General features: G+C 40.0%; 1 protein-coding gene across 1 annotated transcript in view; it reads left to right on the top strand.

Annotated features, from left to right (window-relative positions):
• Positions 1–25,110, top strand: part of LOC136678808 (TOX high mobility group box family member 3-like) — a 72,137-nt gene extending 47,027 nt beyond the window's left edge. The window contains exons 3-7 of the mRNA XM_066656948.1: positions 3,490–3,741; positions 19,187–19,450; positions 20,111–20,335; positions 21,015–21,095; positions 22,640–25,110. Coding sequence (XP_066513045.1) covers positions 3,490–3,741; positions 19,187–19,450; positions 20,111–20,335; positions 21,015–21,095; positions 22,640–23,362 — 1,545 coding nt within the window. The 3' untranslated portion in view covers positions 23,363–25,110. The remainder of the gene's footprint in view (positions 1–3,489; positions 3,742–19,186; positions 19,451–20,110; positions 20,336–21,014; positions 21,096–22,639) is intronic.
• The last annotated feature ends 1,113 nt before the right edge of the window (positions 25,111–26,223 follow it).

The following is a 26,223-nucleotide window of genomic DNA, read 5'->3' as shown; positions in this document are numbered from 1 at the left end:
TTCACAGAGAAAGGTCATGGGGCAAAGCAAAAGAATACCCTCATTTCCACCCCCCCCCTCTCTTCTTCTTTTGCCCTTTTGAATTGTTTACCAGTATGACATACTTCCCCACTTTCTTTCTTTCTTTCCCAGTTTGACAGTGTCCTCCTAATTTTCTGTGAGATATCCCCCCCGTCTCTATGACCGTTTTATGTGTTTTTTGCTTGTCTTTTGACATGTGTTTTAACACTGTGTTTTGATTGGAACACAGGGAGGGAATAATGAGCACACTGACACTGTGGCTGGAAGCTGAAGTGTTGTGTATATATCTAAACCCTTTTGGCTGGGGGCAATGTTAATATGTCCTACACGCTGCAAGCATCCAGCTCCAGTGCTGATGAACACAGAGCCGCTTCTGCACATGCTCCTAGCTACAGGAGTAGCAAAGGAAGCTAAATACTGGAATCTAGCCATAGAAAAAGCAGAGTAAGCAAGAGAGAGAAACTTCATTGAATTTTTATTCTTTTTCTGTCAAAACTATCATTTTCAAAAAACACAACAACATGAAACAATAGTCTGCTTTTATTGTAACTCTCATGAAACAGTACTAAAAAGAGAGTACTGATTTAAAATGCACTCTGGATAATCTCAGACACTCGCTTAAAAGATAAATAAATAAAATAAAAAGTGCAAGGAACAAGAAAGTAGCCTGATCCATCTTTTATGCAGTTATATAAAACACAGTAACACACAGCTCCATTTCAGCACATTGATATTGACCAAATAACAGCTAACAGCCGAGAAACGTAAACATTGGTATCGAGCCAGGAAGGGAAGGAGAGAGAGAGAGAGAGAGAGAGAGAGAGAGTATGGGTGGAACATTTTGGAATAGTTGGTGCTGGAAGTCATCAGTGCTCGTCAAGACATGAACAAATTTGTGTACATTTGTGTGAATATATGTTTGTGTGTGTGTGTGTGTGTGCAGTAAAGCAAGCAAGACAATCATGTTTATGCATTAATCAGAAAGTGTGTCAGCATATTCCTGCTCAGTTAAGCTTAAGTTGCTCGGAATCATGAACATGAATTTTCAATGAACTGTAAAAAGGTTCATATTATCTCGGCTCTACATTTTCTAAACTGACTGGTGTGTGTTTGCGGGGGGGCAGACTAACGGACCATTAGCTTCGACAATGGGGAGGGGAATTCTCACCTGTTTCTTCTCACCTATCTCATAAATATTTAATGTGTGCGCCACTGGCTTTGAAACAAAGTAGTGTCACTTCAAAGTTGTAACACTTTAACAGGAAAAGACAAACAAATAAACAAAAAGTCTAAAAGCTGTAAATACGTTTGTTCAAAGCTCAAAGGAAAACTTTTTTTCACTTAGCTAATAACTTTAGTTAAAGACACGTTGCGTGTAATGCTAGAGTCTTTAAGCATAACTGTGTACGGCATGACATATGCTAAAACAACAGGACCATGTATTGTTTACAGTATATCTCAGTTCATTTCAAGTAATATTGAGCAATATATTCATCAGTCTGGAGCAAACAAACTTTTCAGTGAAATACTGATTATATTTAACGAGGTATAACAACACTTTGTCAGAAACTGTTCCCTATTCCCTATAAAGTGCACTATTTAGGGGTTGTGCCAGTTTGTAATAGTGTTCAAAACATAGTAGGCCATTTTAGGTGCACCCTGACAATCCCACAGTGCACTGAAATAAATAGTGTACAACCCATATACATAAGTCAATAACGAATACCCATAATCCACTGCATTGTTTGGTAAAAAAAAGAACCCACAGGAGGTTGGGTCCAAAATTGAGTTCAGTTCCCTATAACAGTGCACTGTATAGTGGGTAATTCAGGGAATCGTGTATAGGGAGCCATTTTGGACACATGCTCAGTCTCACCAACACAAAAAAACAGAACAGTGCCCCTTGTGGAGCCTTTTGTCAAACATTAGTTTTTGAGTAAGTGAGTAGTTTTCTAAAAACACGCTGCACAGTTTTGAAAACCCATACGGTCGTCTAAAGATTAAACCTACTCCTGGACTACATTTTCTCTGCAGTGGACAATGCAGTATTGTCCTGGACTACGCTTACCCTCTCTGGGAATCTAACAGAGATAATCCTGCTGTGCGGAAAATGCTTCTGCAAAAGCAGCAGAGGCGAGGGGAACTGAGAATACGGGACTGGAAGGTAGTTAAGACCGGTTTCACAAGCTGAAAAAGAATAATAACACAGCAATTGAGCTTTAATAACTTATAGGGTCTTTTTGCCTGGGAAGAGCATTATGAGTTTGTGTTGCCTGAAGCTGTAACAAGAACTGTGTACACACAAAACAAAACTCATACAAATCCAAGATAGCCAGGAATTAGGGATGCACTCATATGCAATTTCCAGGATTTTCTCAGTCTGCGAAATAGGATGTAATAGTTACAGTTTGTAATTTCTGAGGGAAAAAGTCAAAGCAAGGGAGAAAATGTGCGCATATACAACCTGGAATCACCTACACAGCAAGTAGGATAGAGAGAGAGTGACAGGTGGAGAGAGAACCAAAGAGATACAGAGTAAGAACGTCTTGATCAAAACGGAGTACATGCAGGTGAGAAATTCCATCTCTAAGAAGCCAGACTAAGTAAATTAAGCATGACGGTGGAGTTTAATTCTTGGGCTGCAGGATTAGGCCGCTTTGATGAGCAGATTTACGGCCGCTAGTGTGAGGAACAAAGCGAAACACTTCTGACCAGCTAAAATCATCTGCGAAAATGTGTTCTAAAGCCCACCCCCTTCTCTCTCTCTCTCTCTTTCTCTCTTTTTTTTCATCCCAGCAGTCTCTAACATGATGGCAGCATGATATTACATGGCTTGATGTCTCTTTTCTCTCCTGTGCTCTTTCATTGGACTGCACCAGTGGAAGAGTTGCAGTTTAGATTTCTTTTGTGAGAATTAAATTGCTTGGCTTAGTGCTCCCCCCCAGCCCCACCCCCACCCCTCACTACAACCCAGAAAACATTTTTGTGGGTCAGATTTGTAGGCATGGAGCATTATAAAGCTAAAGCTCCAGATAATCACAGTGCTAATATTACAAGTCGAAGCATATGTTTTCCAAGTGGTTTTAAATTGGAACTCCATGGGAAGCTTAATAAGAACCCAGAATAACTGCACTGTCTCAGCATTGTCAGAGTACAAATCCTCCTCGGTGCACACACCTTGAAACAATTCTTCTTACATTTTCTTGAATTACGTCTCACTTGTAGCTCTTCTAATAAGTGCTGATATTCTGTCACCGTTTGGTGAGGTTTGGAAATGTTCAAAGGGCAGTTTGTAGGAAGGGGAGATGTTCTAATATGATGTGCATATCTGAGAATCACAACAAACTCTTTAATGTGACCAGGGTGTTTTGCATTCAATTAATTATTGTGAGACATATCAATACCAAATTGGCAGATTATAAAACATGTAATATTCACTTGTGTGTCTTTCTTTCCCCTCTCTCACAGACGTTCCACACTCCAAATCTGGGTGATGAGGAGTTTGAGATCCCCCCTATCACTCCTCCTCCAGAGACAGAGTCCGGGCTGGGGATGCAGGAAGGGGGCTCTCCCTTTCCCGTGCTGCCCGAACATGCTAACGCACAGCGGGGTCCCTTCACCCCTCAGTTTCCCCCTCAGAGTCTGGAACTGCCCTCCATCACCATCTCCAGAAACCTGATGGAGCAGGAGGGAGTGGCTATCAACAATGGAATCCCCGTGGTGAGTGTTCGATCAGTATTGTGTTTACCAATAGCTTCTGGCATTAAAAAATAAACTCTAAACCAGCTCGGATGGGGGTAAATAAATGAAAAACACCTTCAGCTCCCCTGGCTGATTACTTTAGGACAGCTGTTTAAACAGTCCCTAAGTTATAAGCTTGTGTCATTATTCTACGTATGTATAAAATCTGGCTTATGCTTCCATTATTAAAAGCAAAAATAGAACCATTCAAGTGAAAAGCTCAGGCAGCAGATACGCTGCACACTGAGCAGTCATAGATGTAATGTGGCTATAACTAACTACAGCTGTTAATCTGATTGAGACCTCTAGCTATTCATAAGGAAGCACATTGTACCATTTTTCCCACAAGTTAACACAGTTCTTTTTTCTTAAAGTTCAAACACCACCACAGCCCTGTTCATATAAAGCACCTGTCTCTTTAAATGACAGCGAGCCACCGCTCAGTTCAGCTCAGCACAGCACGAGTGTCCAGGAATGAGGGGCTGCATCTCTGGCTTTTAGCCATTTTTGCTTAGTTCTCTTTTTTCTCTGTTTGTGTTTTCACCATATTTAATTAGTACATTTATATCTCTGCATTTGTTGTGTTTGTCTTACTCCATTTAACCTTGCCTTTGCACTCTCACATAAACCCATGTCCAGCACTGCGAATGGAGAGACTGTGATTGTGATTGGAACTGCATGTAAGAGGCAGCATACAATCAGAACAACTCGTTTATTTTAGGTTAAAACTGACTGGGTTGTTTCATTTCACACTTGTTGGGTAGGTATATGTGCCAGATCCCCAAATTAATGCGCTAATGCTAATTATTATTTAAAAAAAATAATATATCCCCTTTAAATCTACCTTTATGGATTCATGCATGACATGGCTTTAGATACTTATTAAAATCCACTAAATTACACCTAATTGGTGAAACTGCATGGCTAGTGGAATCCAGGTGTTTAAAACCCCTGTTAGTGTTTAACATTACTATGCTAAGAGATTAGCATTAGATTTGGCTAATCTCTCAGGATTAGATCTTAAATCCTGTCCGTTCAATCTACGTCCATTGAAGTCTCGGTTGTTTTACTTGAGGTGTTGTCTTCATGGTTTTGGAATGCTTGCTCCTGGATATTTGGAAGGAACCTTTAACCAATGTTGTGTATATAACACATGTGGGGATAAAGACACCATTCATAAAGGTCAAATCCATATATGAATATATTGCCTTCACCTCTCGCTGTTATGAAAAGTGACATGGAATAGAGCGTTGGAGCAGGCGTTCCTTCGCTTCATAACGATAATGTTTTATGATTGAGCTGTTATGATGGCTAATTCAAAAAGAAAAAAAAAAGAGGAGTGGCTCCTAAATGCCACAGCAATATGAATGTGTTGGGGAGTGAGAGAGGGAAATGTCACGGCTAGACTAGTTATATTAAACGCTGCTATTACAGAAATGAAATCTCTGTCACAGAAATATGAATATATAAGAAAGCATGAAAGGTCATAGGAGCTGAGCTGATGTGTGCATTTCGTGTTTTTTTCTTTCCTCTTTTTTTCTTTAATGGGTTCTTGTAAATTGCAATAGCATTCAACACAATACAAGCAGTGGGGTCACAAAAAGCCATTTCTCATAAAAAAAAAAAAAAAAAAAAAAAAAACAAAGCATAATCTTTATGTACAAAAAACAGCAGCAGTGCTACAGATATTTATCCGCATTCCCAAATGGACAGGCACCATCAAATTTTACGGCTTTTTTCTTTGCTGCTGCCGGCATGTAAAAATAATCGCTGCTTTTAAAATATCTGCACAGTGAAAGTGACCGCCGGAAGGCTTTTTTTTTTTTTTTTTTTTTTTTTTTTAAAAAGGATTTTCATTTCATGGTCAGTTAGGCTCGTCTACATCTGGAGGAAAAACGGAACCTTGACACAATTATGGGTCGGGCCGTTCTCACGGAGCTGCACAGGGATTAGATCTGATTCTCAAACATTTATTCCTCTTTAGACGCGTCACCAGCCTGCGCCTCTGATTGTGTCGGGACTCTATTAAAGAGTGTTTGGGAGAATACAGGCCCTTTGCTCTTTGCCTGGTGGCTTTGTCTGTTTGCACTCCCTCTGGATCTCTCTCTCTTTCTCTCCTTTTTTCCAGGTCTGTCATTCATTTTCCCTGTGAAAGATTCACAGCTGCTCCATTTTAATTAAATGTGATTTTAAAAAAATAGCTCCTCATACTAAATCACAATGCTTAAGCAATTTTACCCAACTTTTCATTATCATTGGTAAAGTGGTAAAAGGCTAATGTGGCTAACAAATATTGGAAATGTACACTTTGCAGTTAGCATATGTCATACACTAAAGCATAGCAATAGTGCAAAGAACACCAGTAGCAATAGTGTCTTGAACTCTGCATAGTGCCTTAAATTTGAATTTCCCCTTACTCAGAGGTTTGAGAACCTCCTAAATTATATTTTCGTTCTTCGCTGGAGAGAATGGACTATTAGTCTAAAGGGCACATCCACACTAAGCTGTATATTATTCTCACTCATCTCATAACACGTCATAACATCTCCAAATCAAAGACAGTCTGCAAGAGCAACCAAGCTTACAAACCATTGCACTATTCCTCTCTTTAACGTGATGACACATTATCACATCAGCATCGCTTAAAGCATTTCAGATCCTTTCATAACACCAAGAACATATTCTATGGCACAAGCCACTGCTAACAGATAAAAATAAACCAGTGTTCCAGCTCGAGCTTCATTTGCCCAGGCATTTGCCAAGTATTTCTCTAAGAAACAGTGTACAAAGTTAATAGATTAGTTCCTGCCATAATTTTTTCATTAATTCATTATCTGTAACCCTTATCCAGTTCAGGTTCGCGGTGGGTCCAGAGTCTACCTGGAATTATTGGGCGCAAGGCGGGAATACACCCTGGAGGGGGCGCCAGTCCTTCACAGGGTAACACAGACACACACACTCACACTTTTGAGTCGCCAATCCACCTACCAATGTGTGTTTTTGGACTGTGGGAGGAAACCAGAGCACCCGGAGGAAACCCACGTGGACACAGGGAGAACACACCAACTCCTCACAGACAGTCACCTGGAGCTGTGTGACTGGGACACTACCTGCTGCGCCACCGTGCCGCCACTCCTGCCTTAATAATAATAATAATAATAATAAAAATAATAATTCCTACAGCCATTTACACTACATGTAGTACACAAGTACACAATACCTACTGAGAACGCACTTTTGCATATTTTAACGCAGAGTGAGAAGTGTGGTACATTTTTATTAAGATTTTTTTATATTAATCTTAACAAGTAAATAAATAAAATTTAAAAAATGTACAAGAAAACTGTGAAGAAATTGACAGGACAACGCCCCTATAATTTGATCTGAGCTTTCCAAACCTCGATCTATTTAAGAATGCATGTATGTTTCCCCCCCCCTCTTATAAAGTTACCAGAGATTTTGTTACAACAGCGACATCCCCGTTGGGCTGCTGGAGGGAGCAAATACAAGCCACTAACTACAAGCCCACAGCTCAGAGAAACACACTTGTGTGCTGGCAGAGCAACTAACAGAGCCCAGAACATGAAGTCATTATTTATTTAATCGACTTTCCCTTAACAAGCTCCCTGCGTTTCCCTTCAGTCTCATTTCAATCTCGCCTCTGTCTCACAGTGGGGGAGCGCTCGGGTTCTCAGAGCTGCCCAACAACCAACAGAGGGAGTGTCCAAAAGCCTCTTCTCAAATCCACAGCACTGAGATCTTCTTTTCACAAAACCTGTAGCTGCTGTTCTTCAGATGGACACTTAAAAAAAAAAATTGTTTCTCCATTTTGTTATGGAACAGGAAACTGCCAGCAGTTGTTACACTGTGGATCCAAAAGGAATGGATAGGATCCATTATAGAGGTGGGCGATATGGCCTTTATAATATTACAATATTTTAGGGTATATTCATGATAACGATGTCCTTGGCGATATGACGAAACAATGAAAAACACTTTTATTAATTTCAACTCATGTAAAGAACGTATGCCATATTATGGCTAATTGCATGATGTTGTTAGAATATGATACCACGATATTGAGTTTTTTAAATGATTAAAGAAATTCCGACGATATTATTGCGAACAATATGATATGGCACAGCCCTAATCCATTATATATGATATATATATATATATATATATATATATATATATATCCATTATCTGTAACCGCTTATCCAATTTAGGGTCGCGGGGGGTCCAGGGAATACACCCTGGAGGGGACGCCAGTCCTTCACAGGGCAACACAGACACACACACATTCACTCACACGCTCACACCTACGGACACTTTCGAGTCGCCAATCCACCTGCAACGTGTGTTTTTGGACTGTGGGAGGAAACCGGAGCACCCGGAGGAAACCCACGCGGACACGGGGAGAACACACCAACTCCTCACAGACAGTCACCTGGAGCAGGAATCGAACCCACAACCTCCAGGCCCCTGGAGCTATCATCCTGTAGTTAAAGGCTGGTGTGAATAAGTATATTCTTATCTATTTATATTGTTTTAACCTTACATTGCTATGACATGTCAGAAAATCCATGTTCTATTACATTCTATATCTTTAGATTGAATCTAGCTGCAAAATAAGCTTTGGGTGTAATAAGGTTTGGTATTAAGGGGTGAAAGCAATACAGTGTTTTACAAGGAAAAATCCACTTACTACTCAAATAAAGAGTCGCAACCAGTTTCCTTTGATGGCCTTAGACTTTTACAGAGCAATGTATTTGCTCAGACATTTACTGGCCCTTGCTCTACAAAGAAGTGCTCGAAAGATATAATTGCAAAGTCTGCCTTTTGCTACAAGTATACAGGATTTATTTTTGTTGTTGGTTACCATAGGTTTCCATTTTTACTTTGTTTTCTCTTATTTTCCCTCTCTTCTGTTCAGCACACAGGGGCTGGGAAAGCACAACAGGGTCAAAGTGGTCTAATTACATAAACGGATGATTAAATATGTCTGCTCGGATCAAATTTATGATTTGCATCTTGTTTACTTTAGATTGAAAACACGAAGGCTGTATATCATGGCTGCATGCGGATGCACTGTTTACGTTAATGGCTCATTGCTTAGCAACGGTAATATTTGATTGCCCTGAAGAGTTAGTTCCTGTTTTTTTTTTTAAAGGGAATAATGGCTGATTTGTGTGTGTGTGTGTGCTGTAGATATGCACATGCAAAGTGCTCCGAGGTGTTTTATTTGTTGCCAGGTGTTTGTCAGATGAAATGCCCAACACTTTAAAATGTGATTCTTCACAACGTGACAGGACCTTTTTCTGCGAGGTCTGAGGAGAAAATGGAAAGTATGAGCAGCCTTGCAGAAAGGAGTGATGTACAGTATTCATCTCTCACACACTGTTCACCTCTCTCTCACTCTGTTCATCCCCCACCTTTCTCTCTCTCTCTCTGTCTCTCATTGTTCATTTCTCTTATTCACTCACTCATGTTCATTCCACTCTTCCCTTTCTCTCTTTCTGTGTAACCTCTCTCTCTCTGTGTTCATTTTTTTCCCTCACACACTGTTCACCTCTCTCTCTCTCTCTCTCTCACACACACACACATAATACCACCCCCTGTTCCTCACTCTATTCATCTGGGCCTGCCTCCCTCTTTCTCTCAGTCTCACTCATTCTTCATCCCTCTCACTGTTTCATTTCTCTGCTGTTTATATTTTTCTCTTTATTTCTCTTACCCTCTCTCTCTCTCTCTGTCATACTTAACCACTTTCTCTCTCTTGGTTCTTCCATCTCTCCGCTTATCTCTTTTCTCTATTCCCCACACTTTATCTGTTCATCTTTCCCTCTGTGTGTTGATTTCCGTTTTTCATCTCCCTCTCTCTCTCTCTCTGTTCCACTATTCCTCTCTGTATGTTCATTTATCTCTCCCTTGTTTTCTTCTGTTTTTCTCTCTCTCTCTCTCTCTCTCTCTCTCTCTCTCTGTGTTATCTCCCTTCCAACTTGAGTAGTTCTGACATCGGTTGTACATCAATTTCTTAAAGTGGATTTTTTTTTTTCTCCTACCGTCACCTCGACATTTTTTTCCCTCCGTACCCATTCTTTTTCCCGCTCCCTTTCCCTCCTTCTTTTCTATCCGAGCGCCATTGTGACATATTGGCTCGGTCATAAATGAAAGATATTGATGCAGGCATGCAATACCTGTAATGAAGTCTCAGCCTGACCTTCTGTGTGATTGATTCTGTAATTTGGTTTTCTCAGCCAGTGCTCCAAATGAAATGAAATCATGTTGAACAAGTTTTAAATACCCACCGTGCACAGGCCGAGGGGAGGGGTTTGGGCGGGGGATGGCGGTCGTCAGGTGGGGTTGTTTTTGGTTGGAGGGTTAGAAAGCAGAGTGAGTGTGTATGTGTGTGTGAGAGGGAGGGGGATATACGGAGAGGGAGAGGGAAGAAGAAGGAGAGGGTGGGTATGGGAGAAAGAAAAAGGGATGAAACGGAAGGAAGGAAAAAGGAAAAAGACAGTGACAGTATAGAATGAGAGGGGAGACAGGAGGGGAGGGAGAGAAAGAAAAAGAAGTATACAATGTAGAGCAGTGAGCAAAGCAATTTGTCTTTGCCTCCATTCAGAATCCCATTTCTCCCAGTGTTCAGTTGAAGGAGGGGCTTTCTGCAGGTGCGCATAAACGGCTGGAAAAATAAAGGCCGTCCGTGTTGGTTTAAACGGCGGCGCAGGAGTGAATATGTGCAGAGAACTGATAAACTATCTTTAAGTGAGCTGACCTTTTCACGCCGGCCAAAGTTACTGCCAGAATCATCCTTATAATTACCATATAGATGATTTCAGCCCCCCCCCTCCCTTTCTCAGCCCCCCTCTCCTCCACCAATGGAACATTTCCAAGAGCACTATGAGGCTGATTGAATGGAAATTGAACTTGTTAACATTCTTTTCAGCGTGGAACAGCTCATACCAAGCTGCTTTTAATACATTCGCCACCACTCCCCCAGTCAACCCCCCTCCTCCCTCTCCCTGTTTCTGTGGGCAGTATCTTTTAAGAGCAGACCTGAGGCTCTCGGTCCATGACATGGCTCTTTAAAATTTCACTCCCTTTTCCTTTGGAGAGGCAGAGAGGGAGAACTATTGGCGTTTTTTTTTTTTTTTTTTTCAGACGCAGCTGTTGAGTTGACGAGCTGGAGAGTCAAAGACTGCTCCGTGTTATTGTGGACGCTGTAACTGCCTCTCCGGCGGTGGCTAGGCTTTTGATGAAAGAGGTTTGGATACTGTTTGAAGTAGAAGCAAACAGTCATCGATCAAAGGTGACACAGTGTTTGACATGAACGTTGTTAAGCGCTGCGTGATATCTGATTCCTCTAGGCACTCTGCTTTAGACCTTCAGTGTCTGGGCCATACAAAAATATTGCAAGCTCACCAGCATCGTAATACGAGGTCAATACCATCAGGACCTTGATATGAACACAATCTTTGAACAGCTAGTCCTTGTTGGACACAGAGTTTATCATTTCATTTATTACATATTACAAATTCAGTCATAATCCTGAAAATCCTAAAAAAAAAACTCATTAACATGTCACTCATTAAGGTGTTATGGTGACAACACCATGGCTGACCATTTCACAGTCACACACTCAAATGGACAAATTCAGACAGACGAGGTTTCTGGTCCATGTATCTTTCGTTAATTGGTTTTCCATTTCTAATCCTGCAAAGAAAACAGAGTGACCATTTTGTGTGTTTTCAACAGTACCAGAGAATGTAGTTTATTTGTATTTTTTCTTTACTTCAACGCATCAAAACACAAATACAGGGAACATTAGAATTGGATATATTTTGATTTTAGTTCCCTATAAATTGCTATTATGTTTTTTCATACCTTCATAACAAGAAGATAACAGATATGCCTGTCACATAAATGTCACCGTTCTGCTGTGGTTTTACAAACTTACTTATATTAATAATAATAATAATAAATGGAATTTTTAAAGCGCTTTTCAGTAACCCAAAGACGCTGTTACAATCAGATGAACACACAAAGACAATCACATCCATAACACTACATAACATACAATGATACAAAACAGGAACAAGGTTTAAAAAAAACAAAAAAAAAAAACAAGGGCTAATCAGAAACAGAGGGATTAAATGCAGCCGCAAACAGGTGTGTTTTAAGTTTGGATTTAAATAGTGATAGAGATGTTGACTGTTGAATTTCTGGAGGAAGGGAGTTCCAGAGGCGGGGGGCATGTCTGGAGAAGGCTCGATCTCCAAGACTACGCAGCTTAGAAGGGGGAATGGTGAGTAAACCGGCTGAGGAAGATCTGAGAATGCGATTAGGTGTGTATGGTTGAAGAAGGTCCGATAAGTAAGAGGGAGCTTGGTTATTGAGAGCTTTGTAGGTGAGAAGGAGGATTTTGAACTGAATACGATATTTAACAGGAAGCCAGTGGAGGTTGTGGAGAACTGGGGTGATATTAGCCTTAGAACACCCTCTCCGGACACCCATGTGCATACAAGTCTCAGGATTTGTTGCCCCGTCATTGACCGTATTTTTAATTTAAATAATGAAATGGGTCAAGTATGCTCATCTTTAATCTACCAGCAGAATTGGTTCCTCTGTTTGAAAATACATGGCTCTATTAGTGTTAGAAACCTCTTGTTCTGGCTAAAATCTGCAGCCCAACCCATAATTAGCCACAAGCAAGAATGAAAAATAACTCATTTATAACTTCATTTATCTGTTCATATGAATTGTTCGTATTTAGTTGTATTTAGCTTAATTATGTTGTAGAAAATGGTTTATTTTCCTTAAATCAATGATATATGTATAGAGTTTGAAATAGGGAAACGGGTCATTTTCCGAAAGGTACACGAGGGTCTCTGACCTCATAAAATCTAAGGAACCAATCCTGTCGTTATGTGGGGCAGGGCTTCCAAGCTGCACGTGAGCAGTGGAGGGTTAAGTGGAGAGAGTGGCTGGGACTAATCGCATATTCAAATTCAAAGGTGTACTTTTACATCCAAGCCACTTTAAAGCAATTATGGGATGTTTGACTTGGAAATAAATTCGGAATATATCAATTTAAAGACAAAGATGAGCTTTAAGGGGTTTATTCAATGAATAGTGGAGGCCTTTAACTCTTATTCGCCATTGCCATGACATGCATTTTCATTCTCTTTTTGGAGAATCTTCATTTATTGGCACTGTTCCATTTCCTATACCATTTATATCAACAGGAAATACTTTGGAAGTGAACTTGAAGCATACTGCTCTCACTGATGAGAAAGCAAATCTGTGCTTACAAACTTTAGTTTACATTATATGCAATTATTGTTCATGGACCATCTGCTAGCCACAGTTTAGTTATATCTCTATTCTAAAAAACACCATTTTAAACCCTGGTTTGACCCTAATTATAAACTCCTGGAGCAGGCAAAACTAACTCAATTTAATGTTGTAATGCTTTCCAGTACTTGAGGGGGAAATCGCAGCCCATATGAAACTACAGCATCCGTCAGCAGGGTTGTGTATATGAGGAGCTGAAGCTCTTAAAAAAGTCATCATGAAAAAAAAAGAGTAGTCAATAAAGATTTTCAAGATTTTCCAGCAGCAGAACAAGAGGGTAGATCGGCTGTCTGATTACTTGGGTTACATGTAGACACACACACACACAGGCAGACACAGGAGGGAGCATAGGACACATCTGGCCTCTTTGTTCTCTAGATAAGAAGTTATTTACAGATTTATGAAGACTATCAAAAGCATCTCCGCACATACAAGCTGTGGCTACAGACAATATTCCAATCAAAATGCAAATGGCAGCAGTGCAGTGGGGACATGAATAAACAGATTGGTTATTGACTCGCTCCTCACCACTCAGATTATTCTGACACAAGAAGTCTTGTTCCCCTCCACCAATACTATTATCTCATTAGTGCCTAGGCCTTATATTAGCCAGTACCTTGCATAGATAGTTATAAATAGCTTTGTAAGCTTGCTTAGGTTTCATCCACTATGTTTTTCATATAGTGAATTCAATCTGTTAAACATTATGGGGCAGTCATTGTCAGTTATATTAATAATTAAATATTCTATAAAAAATGTATTCGTATTTTAATGCAGTTACAAAACCCGAAATAATGTTACACAAGAAGTTGTAGATATATAAGGAAACAATAATCTCTGCTTTGTTACCACCAGGAGCACCGGACCACCACAGGAAAGGCATTAGAACTTGCTGCACTGGTCTGAATGGATCAGACACAGCAGGGCTGCTGGAGTTTTAAAACACTGCATACTGTAATAGACACACCTCAGTTGTTGGCCCAAACTTTAAGGGGGTTGGGGGGGGAGGCTACTGACTATTGAAGAAAAGGTTGACTGATAGACTACGGTCACTGCAGCTGATAAAATGGACAGAGAGTGTAGAAACAAGTCTAGAACTGCTGTACGAACAATATATTGCAGTGGAGCCCTAACATTTGCAGATTTAAGTTTATTTTCTCTTTTGTGTCTTGATAGTTATGTCAGATATTTTGACAATAACGTGTCGCATCATATAAAGTGTTGTGTGCAAATGACTTCATGTAATATGATCAGAAGCCTGGTGTTAACAAGCCCCGACTCAAACCCTGTGAGCTTCACACGTTCCTGTGATACACCCGGCTTTTTATTTTTTATTAAGTTTCTTCCATATGGCGTTTTCCTACTGTACAGCCACAGCCTGGAGAGAAATCCTTCCTTTTACTCAGTGTTTGGTTGCTGTTAGGTTAGTGTCACCGCTGGGACAGTGCTGAAGAGTTATTACACAGATGGTCGGAGCTAATGAACACGGCATGCATTTCTCTCTCTCTCTCTCTCTCTACCCCCATTTGTTTTCTACTTGATGCTTCTCTTTTTTCTTTCTATCGTCCACATTTTTCTCTCCTTCACCTTGTTTTCTATCTTTTTACTGTTCCCATCTTTTGTTCCTTTGTTCCTTCTCTCTTTCTCTGCTGTTTCTCCCTTCATCACACATTGTTTTTATTTTCTTTTCTTTTATATAATTTACTTGTTTTCCTTCATTCAGTTCTTTTGGTCCTTCTCACATTTTCTTTCTTTGTCTCCCTCTGTCTTTCTAACTCCCCCCATTTTGCTTGTTTCTATCCTTTCTCCCTCTCCCTTGCTCTGCCCCGGTCTCTCTCTCTATCATTCCCTATTTGACATTGTTTTTCCCCTCACTGCCATAGCAATGTTGTAGAGGTGATTCAGTAATATTACCCAGTAATGAAAGTATTTAAACATCCGCCATTATACCATATTAACTCTATTAATGGTTCATATTAAAAGCACATTTTCATTTGAATGTTGGAAAGTAAACATGAGCAGACCTTTCCTTTACCCTGCAGATAGAACACAAATACGGTCAATCTGGCACAAGAGCGAGCGGAGGGAATAAAAGCCGGCGAATTTAATCTGCGTGTGTGAAAAGGTGTCAGAACATTGTTCTGAAGGACAGGGTTCCATGCAATAAGGCCAGGTGCAAGACTTTATGATGTGTTGACATGAGAGGAGATTGAGTCTGAGTCTCTGCATGGCAAATAGAGAGAGAGAGAGAGAGAGAGAGAGAGAGAGAGAGAGAGAGATAACGTGCAAGTGAGTGGAAGAAAGTGTAAAGAAGTGGCGAAATAAAGAGACAGAATGATAATATGAACGAATATCACCTTGTTGTCCTCAGAGGCTGTTTGTGTTTGGTTTTGTGCCAGTGTTATTCTTTCTTTTTTCACTCTTTAATCATGTTGCAGTATGAGTCTGGCAGCTGTTGTAATTTACCACTCAGTTCAATCAATGCAAAACACTTTATATCCCCCCCAGAACTGGCTGCTGCTCCCATATACACACTCTGTCAAACACACACATACACACACAAACCCTCTCTTTCTCAAAACGCTGCCATCGCTGGAATATCATTCAAAGGATAGAAAAAATATGAGGATGGCATGGTATTATATTCAGAGAAAGGAGAGAGGGTGAGAGAGAGAGAGAGAGAGAGAGAGGGCCAGCGACACATTTCAAATCTCATCCGAGGCGGGTGATTTATAGACTTGATTATACAGAAATATTTTCCCCTCTCTTTGGCAGTCAAAGTGTGATATATGAAACCTGCCAGTCGATAGATTTTCATCGCCAAACATGCGCCGCCGTATCATTTTGTGCCTACATCACCAGCTCCAGTGTGAGCCGTAACCTTCAGGATGTCTGACTGCTCCGAAATGTATAGGATTTTTATTTGGCCGCTGCCGAAATGCACAGCGACTTACTGGAGTAGTTATTCTACTTAATGTGATTTTGTGGCTTTGCAAACTCAGTGGCTTCCCAGAAGACTGGTTACATTCCTCAGGCAGGGGCAATATCTCACTGGTTCTTTTTGTCATGCGGATATTAAACTACACCTTCTCAGTGACAATAAAAACATGTGTTCTGCTTGAATTCATCAAGATTTCACATGTCTATGTGTCTTAGCGAGCACTTTTAACACATACAGTTAGGGAGTAATAATACTACATTACTGTACAACTACATTGTGATTTAATAATGGGTTCTGAACTTACAATGGCCCTGAACATTTTCTTGAGAGTGTTTTAATAAAAATACAGGGATGTACAATAAGATTTTAAAATATTTTAATATATGCATGGTCATCATGAAATGATAACCTGGTACCTGTAGATACCTGTAACAGTTATAACAGTCACCTAGATACAATCATTTTACGTGATTTTATTAGGGATGCACCGATACCACGTTTTCCCTTCCGATACCGACATTTCATGTTCAAGTATCTGCCGATACCAACTCTATCTATCTTAACTACTAAACAGGTGCCTATAAATTCTGATATTTACATTGCTTTACTTACAGGTTTTATTTTGTTAAAGCAGTGTTCTGTATCGCTATTAAGATATAATAAGCTAATTAACAAAATGTACTACTTATTAACTGCACATTAAAAATTTGAATGTTTCAGGGCCATGAAAAAAACCAATAGCTCCACAATGCAGTAACAAGTACCAATAGGAAGACACAGTGTAGCCGGACTGAACAGCTTTTTACAGATATTTGTTAAGACTGTGAAATGCACTTTAAGGACAGCTGCTGACCCGTGTTAGCGTGCTTCTTTGTGGTTGCTTTAATGAATGAACTCTTCTTTGGCATGCCTTAAGCTGGGGTTACACGACTTTTAGCCCGATTCTAAATATTTTTCCCCTCGAAATTCAGACCAGTCGCAACACATCAAACATTTGACTTTCAACCCGTAGTGTAAACTCTCAGTAACTCAAGGCTGAACAAGTCCCTTCAACGGCCAATCAGAACAGAGCACAGGAAGTAAACATAGGCGCGTGCAGTGGAGCTCTAGAGCGTAGGACGGATTAAACGGTAAAACTACTATATATTACACAGTGCTGGATGAACATGTCCCCAAATGACGAGTATTACCTGTAGGAGAAGATAGTGCGCCACAAAACACTCTGTTGCAGCCTTTAATCCAACTATATTCTAATTTTCCATTCCACCTTAAATGACGCAGCACTGCCGTGCGCTAGCACTGTTTCTGAACCATTTAAGGTGGAACACAGCCGCAACTATGTGCTATTCTCCTAATCCCCAGCTCCTGCTGCAGTGTGTGGAAACCGCGCCGACCGAGTTTTCACACGCACGACCAATTTTTACAGGTTTTGTTCTTTGTGAATCTATACAAACAAAATAACAACCACAAGACTTGTACGTCCGTGTTTATCTGGTCTCCTAGGAAACTCCAGTTGTGTGTTTGGTTGGGGGTTGTGTAATGTGTTAAAATTGACCAAAACAGTTGTGTAGTGTAACATACCCAGTCTGTTTACATACGGTGACCAAACCTCCTCTTTTACCCGGACATGTCCTCTTTTTTAGACATAAAATAGTGTCCGGGCGGAATTTCACAAACGTCCGGGATTTTGTTTTTCTAGAGTTTACATAGAATTTCGAGAAGCGTTTCGTTCACAAACTAGTCCCGCCCTCCCCTACTCCGATTGGTTCGCTTGAGTGAGAAGGGGGTGTGGTGAAGTAGCCTAAAATGTTCTGATTGGACGGTCTGACTGTAGAGCTACCGTTATTGGTCGATAACCTTCTCTGTAAACATTTAATTGGTCAGTCTGCACGTCAGTAGTCCTTTTTACGTCAGGCAAAGCTCATGTACCTACCCTCATCTCGAGCAGCTATGCCGAAACGTAAATGTAAGTTCTCGGATGAATTAAAAAAGAAATCCCCATGTTTTGTAGAGCAAATATAGGCGTAAAGGACCTAAAAGCTGATATTGTGTTTAGTGCCAGTATCGGTATCAGAGCAACACTAGATTTTATAGATGGCAACAATTTACAATAAAGCTATTCTAATAAAAGATACATAATGGCAATACTAATTACTGACATTATTTTGGTATTATTATAGTCCAATAACTACTTATACCATCTGAAATAATGTCAGTTGTTATTACTATCATAAGGTAATTATGTCTTAACAATAAATCTCTTAACCAATATTAATGCTAAATACTACAATGCTATTACTTAATTTACTCATAACTCTTGTAAAGCCTTTCCACATATATATTATCCATAGTTTTTGGCCTTCACAATCAAATTCATTCAACATTCATGCATTCATTCAAGCATTCATTATCTGTAACCGCTTATCCAGTTCAGGGTCATGGTGGGTCTGGAGCCTACCTGGAATCACTGGGCACAAGGCAGGAGCACACACTGGAGGGGGTGCCAGTCCTTATATATATATATAGTAAAGTAGAAAAGAGGCACTCAGATGATTTAAACGGGCCAGGGATGCATAATTAAGACATGTCCTGAGACATGAACTGAGAACTGAGTTCTGACTTTTGTAATCGACTTCTCATAGTATTTACAGTAAGGCAAGTAATGTCACATGTGCATTGAGGATATAAAAGAGAGAGAAGCACAGGGCTCAAGTTTCTTGATCCAGTTTGTATCACTGTTACACATGTAAACCAATCTGAGCCTTATTTCTAATTGAAACAAACACAGAAGTTCAGAGATTGTCTCATTTTCTGTATACTCTGTTAATAGTTGACAGAGCACTGGATAGCTCTGGATAAGGCTCTGAAATTGCGTGCCTTGGATTTGTTTGTTTTTATTTCAGTGCTTATCTACATTATAATGCTTGACCACTTTTATCGATGCCTACACGCTGGTCAGTTTGAAACTGGTTGCTTTACATGTAATTTAACACCTAATATCCCGCCTCTGGCTTTAAAATCAATAAAGATCACTGTCATTAAAAGCAGGAATCAATGAACATTAAACCCAGTGATTGCTAATTATTTTTGCTTTCTCTGTGTGTGTATGTGTGTGTGTTTCAGGGTATTGGACAGTCTCAGCTGCGCCAGTACCCCCCTAACCCCACCATGGTGATGCGTTCGATCATCAACATGAACAGCCCCAATTCTATGATGTCACGCAACCAGCTGACCACCATTAATCAATCACAACTAAATGCTCAGTTAGGCCTCAACATGACTGGACCAAATATAGCCCACACCTCCCCATCCCCACCTGCCAGCAAGTCAGCCACCCCATCTCCCTCAAGCTCCATTAATGAAGATGATCAGGACGACGGAAGTAAGGTGAGTGACAGTAAGACACCGCCAAACAATGAGATGTGTCTGGTAGTACACCTCACCTACATTATACAAACAAAAGTGTTTGTACAATAACGCAACCTTTATTTATTCTGAAATTACAGGTTTTAATTGGTAGTTTCTCCCCTTATTAAACTAGATGTTTTAACCCACGCCACTCCAATTCATTCCACACGTATTTGATGGAAACCCCCAGGGCACACAGCACAGTCCCAATGCTCCACTGCACAATGCCTGAAGACCTTATACCCTCCAGCCAACACTTGGCTTTGAGACTAATGACCTTAGGATCAGGCAGCTGCTGAGCTCCTGAGTTTCTCATTGTATTTCATGACTTATATATATATATATATACAAGTGAATATTTGTGTCCATTATGATTGCACCTTTAGGATTTGGATTCACTAATGTAAACCTGTCTATAAACTTTTGGACATATAATGTGTGTTGTCATTAGGAATTAGGAGATCTCATCTGGCCCTATGAGACTATTCAGTTATTCAAATCGACTAACTTATACATGTTATTAGCTCGTTTTCTAGACCGCTCTTAGACAAGAATAGAAATGTAAGCAGCTTTCAAAAAGTACTTCTCTTATACTCTTCTCTCTCTCTCTCTCTCTCTCTCTCTCTCTGCCTCCGACAGATTGGCGAAAAGCGCCCGGCCCCAGATGCCGGTAAGAAACCCAAGACGCCTAAGAAGAAGAAGAAGAAAGACCCGAACGAGCCTCAGAAGCCTGTTTCGGCCTACGCACTCTTCTTCAGAGACACTCAAGCAGCCATCAAAGGCCAGAACCCCAATGCTACCTTCGGGGAGGTCTCCAAGATTGTGGCCTCCATGTGGGATGGTCTAGGAGAGGAGCAGAAACAGGTACAGTACAAAACGTCCATAAACATGAGCACTAACTTAAACTGAGATCAGCCGCATTTACATCATTTTATACTCAGTCGGGGCTTGTAGCTGCAAGGTTTGTAAACGTAAAGTAAAAGGAAAAGCATGAACCAGGGACTCGTCTATTAAACCAATATGTAAAACCAGCTCCTTTTATTGCCCTTTTGTTGTTGGAACATTTGCCTGTTTTATTTGATCAGCTTCTCCTTATTCCATCTGAAACACTGGCTCCAATTATATTTTCATTACATCGAATGCACCATGAAACATGTGGCAAGAAGTGAGAGCAGACTTTGGCATCACTGAATGGGTTTGAGATATCGTGGATTACAAGAAGCAGACTTCTCTTTTGAAAGTGATTAATGTATAATAAGGAAAATATTACATATAATTGGTAGAATAAATATCTTTGGACTGTTTTGATGCACATTTGAGTTACATGTATTTTAAGGTACAACTTTTGTATGTTTTCTCCTAATTCCCACCGTCACGAGACTCTGTAAAATGAATATTGGACACTTTCACAGATTTGCAGCTTGCTGGTAATTGTGTACACTGCAGACTTTAGCCTCCCCTGCTTTTGCGTACAGTGCTCAGCAGATGAAGCCCTTGTTAATTACCTGCTCCTCACACCTTGCTGGTTGTCTCGTCACTCCAGGTTTACAAAAGCAAAACAGAGGCGGCCAAGAAGGAGTATCTGAAAGCCCTCGCTGCTTACCGTGCCAGTCTTGTATCAAAGGTGAGAATCACCCCACCCAGCTCTCTCTCTCTCTCTCTCTCTCTCTCTCTCTCTCTCTCTCTCTCCAGAGTAGAGGTGCAATGATAGCAGGTCGTAAAAGCAGCTAATGAGCATGCCTCATTAATTCCCAGGATCTGCCTGCTAGCCTGTAGCATTTGCATATCTGATGCAGCCTGCTAAATTATTTGCTTATATTTGCATATTTGATCGTCTTATACATGGTAACATCTCACTGCTGATCCATGTTCGCTTCTCTCCCAAGAACTTTATGAAGCCAAATTAAAAGCATTAAAGTAAGGATGACAAGAAAAAAACTGTAATTGAATTAAGCCACAACAACCCGCTTAGCAAAGGAACAGACGAAGCAGAGTGTATTAAATTTTAATTTCTCCAAACAGAAAACATGTTCTGTGTCTCAAATTAGGAACTGTAATATATGCAGGTAAATTATGCACCATGTACTACATTCCCTCACTGACATCTGTTTCTAGTTCTGTATTTTATTTGTGATATATATCACTGATAGTATAAGTATATAGTAAGTATATAGCTATGTAGTGCATCGTAGTATGTAGTAGATATGTTGTCTCAAATTTGATTTAATTACAGTCATAACATCATGTCACAAATAGCCCATTGTATACAACAGCATATGTAAATATTAGGTGTGCAGATACTTTTGAAAGAATATTTGTGTAATAATTGTAATTCAAAATTCAAACATTCTCTGACTCTTTTGTCATTTTATGGTAACTGTTGCATATTATTAAATATAACAGTTGTCTCTTTCTTAAAAATTAATATTAAAAATAAGTGTTAACAACAGTATTCATTATTGTTAACATCAAAAACATCTTTAAATCGTCAAATCCAAAACTCACACATATTTTTGGATTCAGTATTAAACCCAAAAACAGAACAAATCAGAGCTTTTTCCTTGATGGAAGTCATAAAGAATAACAGATGAATCCTTCTCACTTGTCATTTTCAAACTACTTAATTATTAGGTTTTTTTTTTTTTTTTTTTTTGTGAATAAATACACAGCACTTACCGTAAAATGAAAAAATAGAATTTTGAATTACAATTATACATTTTAAAAGCATTATGAGAATTTTTGTAAATTTAGTACATACTCAAGTTTCTTAAATGGCATTGTACATAAAGCTATTACATTTTCCCCAAAATCTGTACAGATTCTAATACTAATTAAATTTCAGTGTATTTTAGTGTGCAAACTAAAATTCCTCATAAAAGAACTTCTCACTAAAATGGCTTGGTATACTTTATGATTTCAGAGTACATCACATTTGTTTATGTTCTTGCTGCTCTTGTTTATGTAAAAGCAAGAGTTTCATCATGGCTTTGTCTAGTCAAATCAGACAGCAGCTTCTACCCTTCGTAAACACTGCTCTGGTGAAATTAGATCTGATGGAGGATAAAATGAAATACAAACACACCCCTCCTGCTCTGTCCCTGTGCATCTCTCTTATCTCTCTCTCTCTCTCTGTCTCTCTCTCTCTCTCTCTCTCTCTCTCTCTCTCAGGCTGCTGCTGAATCAGCTGAGGCTCAGACAATCCGTTCAGTGCAGCAGACTCTGGCCTCCACCAGTCTATCCCCTGCCTTGGTCATGCCCTCTCCACTGTCCTCGCCCCTCTCTCAGCACCCCTCCATTTCTGCAGCAGCGCAGGCCCTGCAACAGCAGGCTATGCCCCGGGCCATTGCCCCCAAGCCACTGCAGATGCGGGTGGGTGGTGGCGGCAGCCACATCGTCACCTCGGTCACGGTGGCTCACCAGAACATGGCCCACCAGAACCTGGGCCAGGTGCCATCTCAGATGAGCCCCCCCATGCAGCCGCCGCCGCATGCTGCGGCCATGCAGCAGCAGCAAATGCAGCAGCACTTGCAGCACCACCAGATGCAGCAGCAGCAGATGCATCACCAGCAGATTCAGCAGCAGATGCAGCACCAGCATTTCCAGCATCATCTGCAGCAGCAGCTGCAGCAGCATCACATGCAGCAGCAGCAACAGCAGCAGCAGCAGCAGATGCAACACATGCAGCAAATGCAGCAGATGCATCAGATGCATCAGCAACAACAGCAGCAGCAGCAGCAGCCGCAGCAACAGCACCAGTCGCAGTGTTCACCTGTGCAGCATTCTCCCGCAGCACCATCCCTCGGAAGCCCACCACCACCAGCCCCCCAGCCCCCTCACCCCTCCCACGTTCAGGCCCATGCCCAGGTCCTCTCGCAAGTCAGCATCTACTAAAGTCCCGCCCCCCAAAACCCCACCGTCTCGACTCCAGAGCGGAGAGAGGAAGGTCGTTATGAAAAAGCACCCTTTTCCAGAGTTGCTTTTTTTCTAAAGTTGCACTTAAGAAGTGTGTGAGAAAATACGAATGTTTTACAAAAGAACGGTCCTTTGTTCTAGATGGATTCCCCGACACGTGTAAAATTTCAAATGAAAAGAAAGGAACTAAGGGCCTTGCCGGGATTTTTGTCTATAAAATAGGCAGAGCCCATGGTGAAGGATGGAGTGCCTGGTTGTTGTTCTTTTGTGTGCTTTATTATTATTATTAATTATTATTATTACTTTTATTTTTGGTTTATCTCAATCACTGAGGTTTAAGACACTGTTTCGGGATGTAACCGATGCCAGAGGGGACACTGGAATCAGCCACGGTGAAAAAACAAACCTCTTTTTTTTATTTAACAGCAAAGCTTTATGTACAAGGTCACTGTTGTTGATGAATTCCTGGCTAAGGATCATGACATTGACATTAATGGGATTCAGTGGAATTTTTTTTAACAGCTTTCTCAGAGAAATGGATGAACTTAAGATGGAAATTCTAAACCACAAAAAGGGAGGTCACCTATTCTCTGGCCACTTTTGTCAATAACCCCTCACTTTCTCCCACTCTTTTTGCTCGACTCCTACCTACGTTTCTGTAGACGGACCTTGACAAACATCATCAGCTCCAGAGAGAGGAGAAACAAAGGGAACTTACTGGGAATTTACTTTACTTTTCTTTCTTTTTTTTTCTGATCGTGCTGACGTCATGTCTCAAAACTCACTGCTGTAAATGAGCTGAGAGGAGCGGGACCTTCTCCTTTAACAAACTCCTCCTCAAAGTCATCGGCTCAAATGTGTGTATAAATAGCACTCCCCACCCCCCACCCAAAAAAAAGGAAAAAAAACTTCTATGTATTTGTATTTACCTCAAAACTGAATTTAAATGAATTTAAATTATGCTTCTGTTATGTTTTGTTTTCCTTTTGTGTAATAAAAGTGCATATTTTAAGGATATTTTAAGAAGAAATTGCAAAAATTTCACGGATTTCAAGGATTCAGGCCAATGGTTTAATGATTAATGTATTTTTTCACTGTTCCTTGACACTGCAGACTTATGTAAAGAGAGAAACAACGAAAAGACTTCACAGGGACATTTTACGGTGTCAAAGCTAACATGGAAGAAAGATGGAAGTATTTTCTGCCAGCTGTAAAATAAAAGGTGATGAGAAAACGAAAGAAAAAAAAAACTTAAAAAAAAGCAAAGGTGTACATTTTTCATATCGCCTGTTGTAAAGTTTTAATACGTGAGGCTTTAATTCTGAAGTTGGTAAGCTGACCTGTGGATTGCTTCATCACATTAGTGCATCTTTGCTCTTTTCTACTTTTTTATGAGTTCCAATAGCAGCAATTCATTTTGTTTGTATTTTTTGCTTACAGATCAAATCATCTGCTTTTAAACTTGTCCATAGAATAAAACACGTTTCAGTAGACTCAACCAGCTTTTGAACCCTTACTAGGAATGTTAATTTAATGCAGCTTTGTTTTGCCATCAAAGAAGATGAAGAAAAAAATAATAAAACAAATGAAGAAAAGAGACATTCCATCATTAATATGATACTAGCCATAATTTTGTATGAAGTATTACACTTCTGTGTGTCTCGATGTTTGCAATTAAAAACAACAATCACAAATATTTATTTCAAAAAGAATCGATTCATTTCAAAAATTATATTAGCCATAATTTTGTATGAAATATTTCCTCGATGTCTCCTTGTTAGCTATTAAAAATGAAAAAATAAAGACATCCCTACTTCAAGGATTCAGTTCATTTCGACTTTGGGCACTAAAATTGGAACCAAGGGTGGGTTTACACTCCATTTCTCTGATTGTGGCAATGACGTTCACACTGTTGTTCAAAGGCTATTTGTGTGGGTGTGTGTGTTAATAAGCAACAGCTAGCTAACAAGCTATCAAACTTGTTTGTTCATTTTAAATATCCTAATGACACAGTAGCCCTTTACACACGTGCAGAGTAACACAAAGAATTCCTGGATATTACCTGGAAGAGTGAACAAACCTGTATATATTTTGCCCGCCCTCTAGTACAGTTTGGGTAATGTCCGTGTGAATAGAGCCAGTAATGTCCCAGAATATTCTCAAGAGGGCCAATGAAATGCTTACACACAATCTCAAGCTGTGCACTGACCATAGCTGAGATAACAAGTTAGAAATTATGTTTATATCTTAAAGTATATAAGATTTCATTAACATTAACAGCCTTCGGATTGAGCATGATTCCCTTTAAGCAATCTGACCATGAAAATACGGCTACTATACATTAGGAAAATTGATTTTGGTTGTTTTGTTAACCAGAGAAGGCAATGTGAGTCCCATGTAGACTGACTCCTGACTAGAAAATCACTCTCAACTTACACTCAAGTATATTTATGACATTTAGCAGAGAATTTTATACTGAGCGAATATATCCTCGCCAGCGGACATCACTTTAAGCTAAACTTCAAACAGAAATGCAAAATTACAAGTGCAATACTAATCCCCAGTCAGCGCTGATGCCTGAGAAAAACAATTCAATACATTAAAAGAATTATATATACACATAGAGGATTTGAGACTGATAAAAGGTGAAAGTCCAGCTTGAGAAAAAAACAAAAACAAAACCAATTACATTATGATTTTCTCCTTAAAGCAGTAAAGGAATACAGTTTGTCATTTCCAGTACTTGCTTGTCAGTTTTTACTACAGCCATTATGTCAAAACTGTGGTTTTGAAATAATGGCTGTAGTAAAAGCAGCTGTGCGCTGTTGCCATACAGCTTC

The sequence above is a fragment of the Hoplias malabaricus genome, chromosome Y (assembly GCF_029633855.1).
Source record: "Hoplias malabaricus isolate fHopMal1 chromosome Y, fHopMal1.hap1, whole genome shotgun sequence".
Taxonomy (NCBI): Eukaryota; Metazoa; Chordata; class Actinopteri; order Characiformes; family Erythrinidae; genus Hoplias; species Hoplias malabaricus.
The sequence above is the reverse complement of the archived record's forward strand: the minus strand, read 5'-3'. Positions and strand labels throughout refer to the sequence as shown.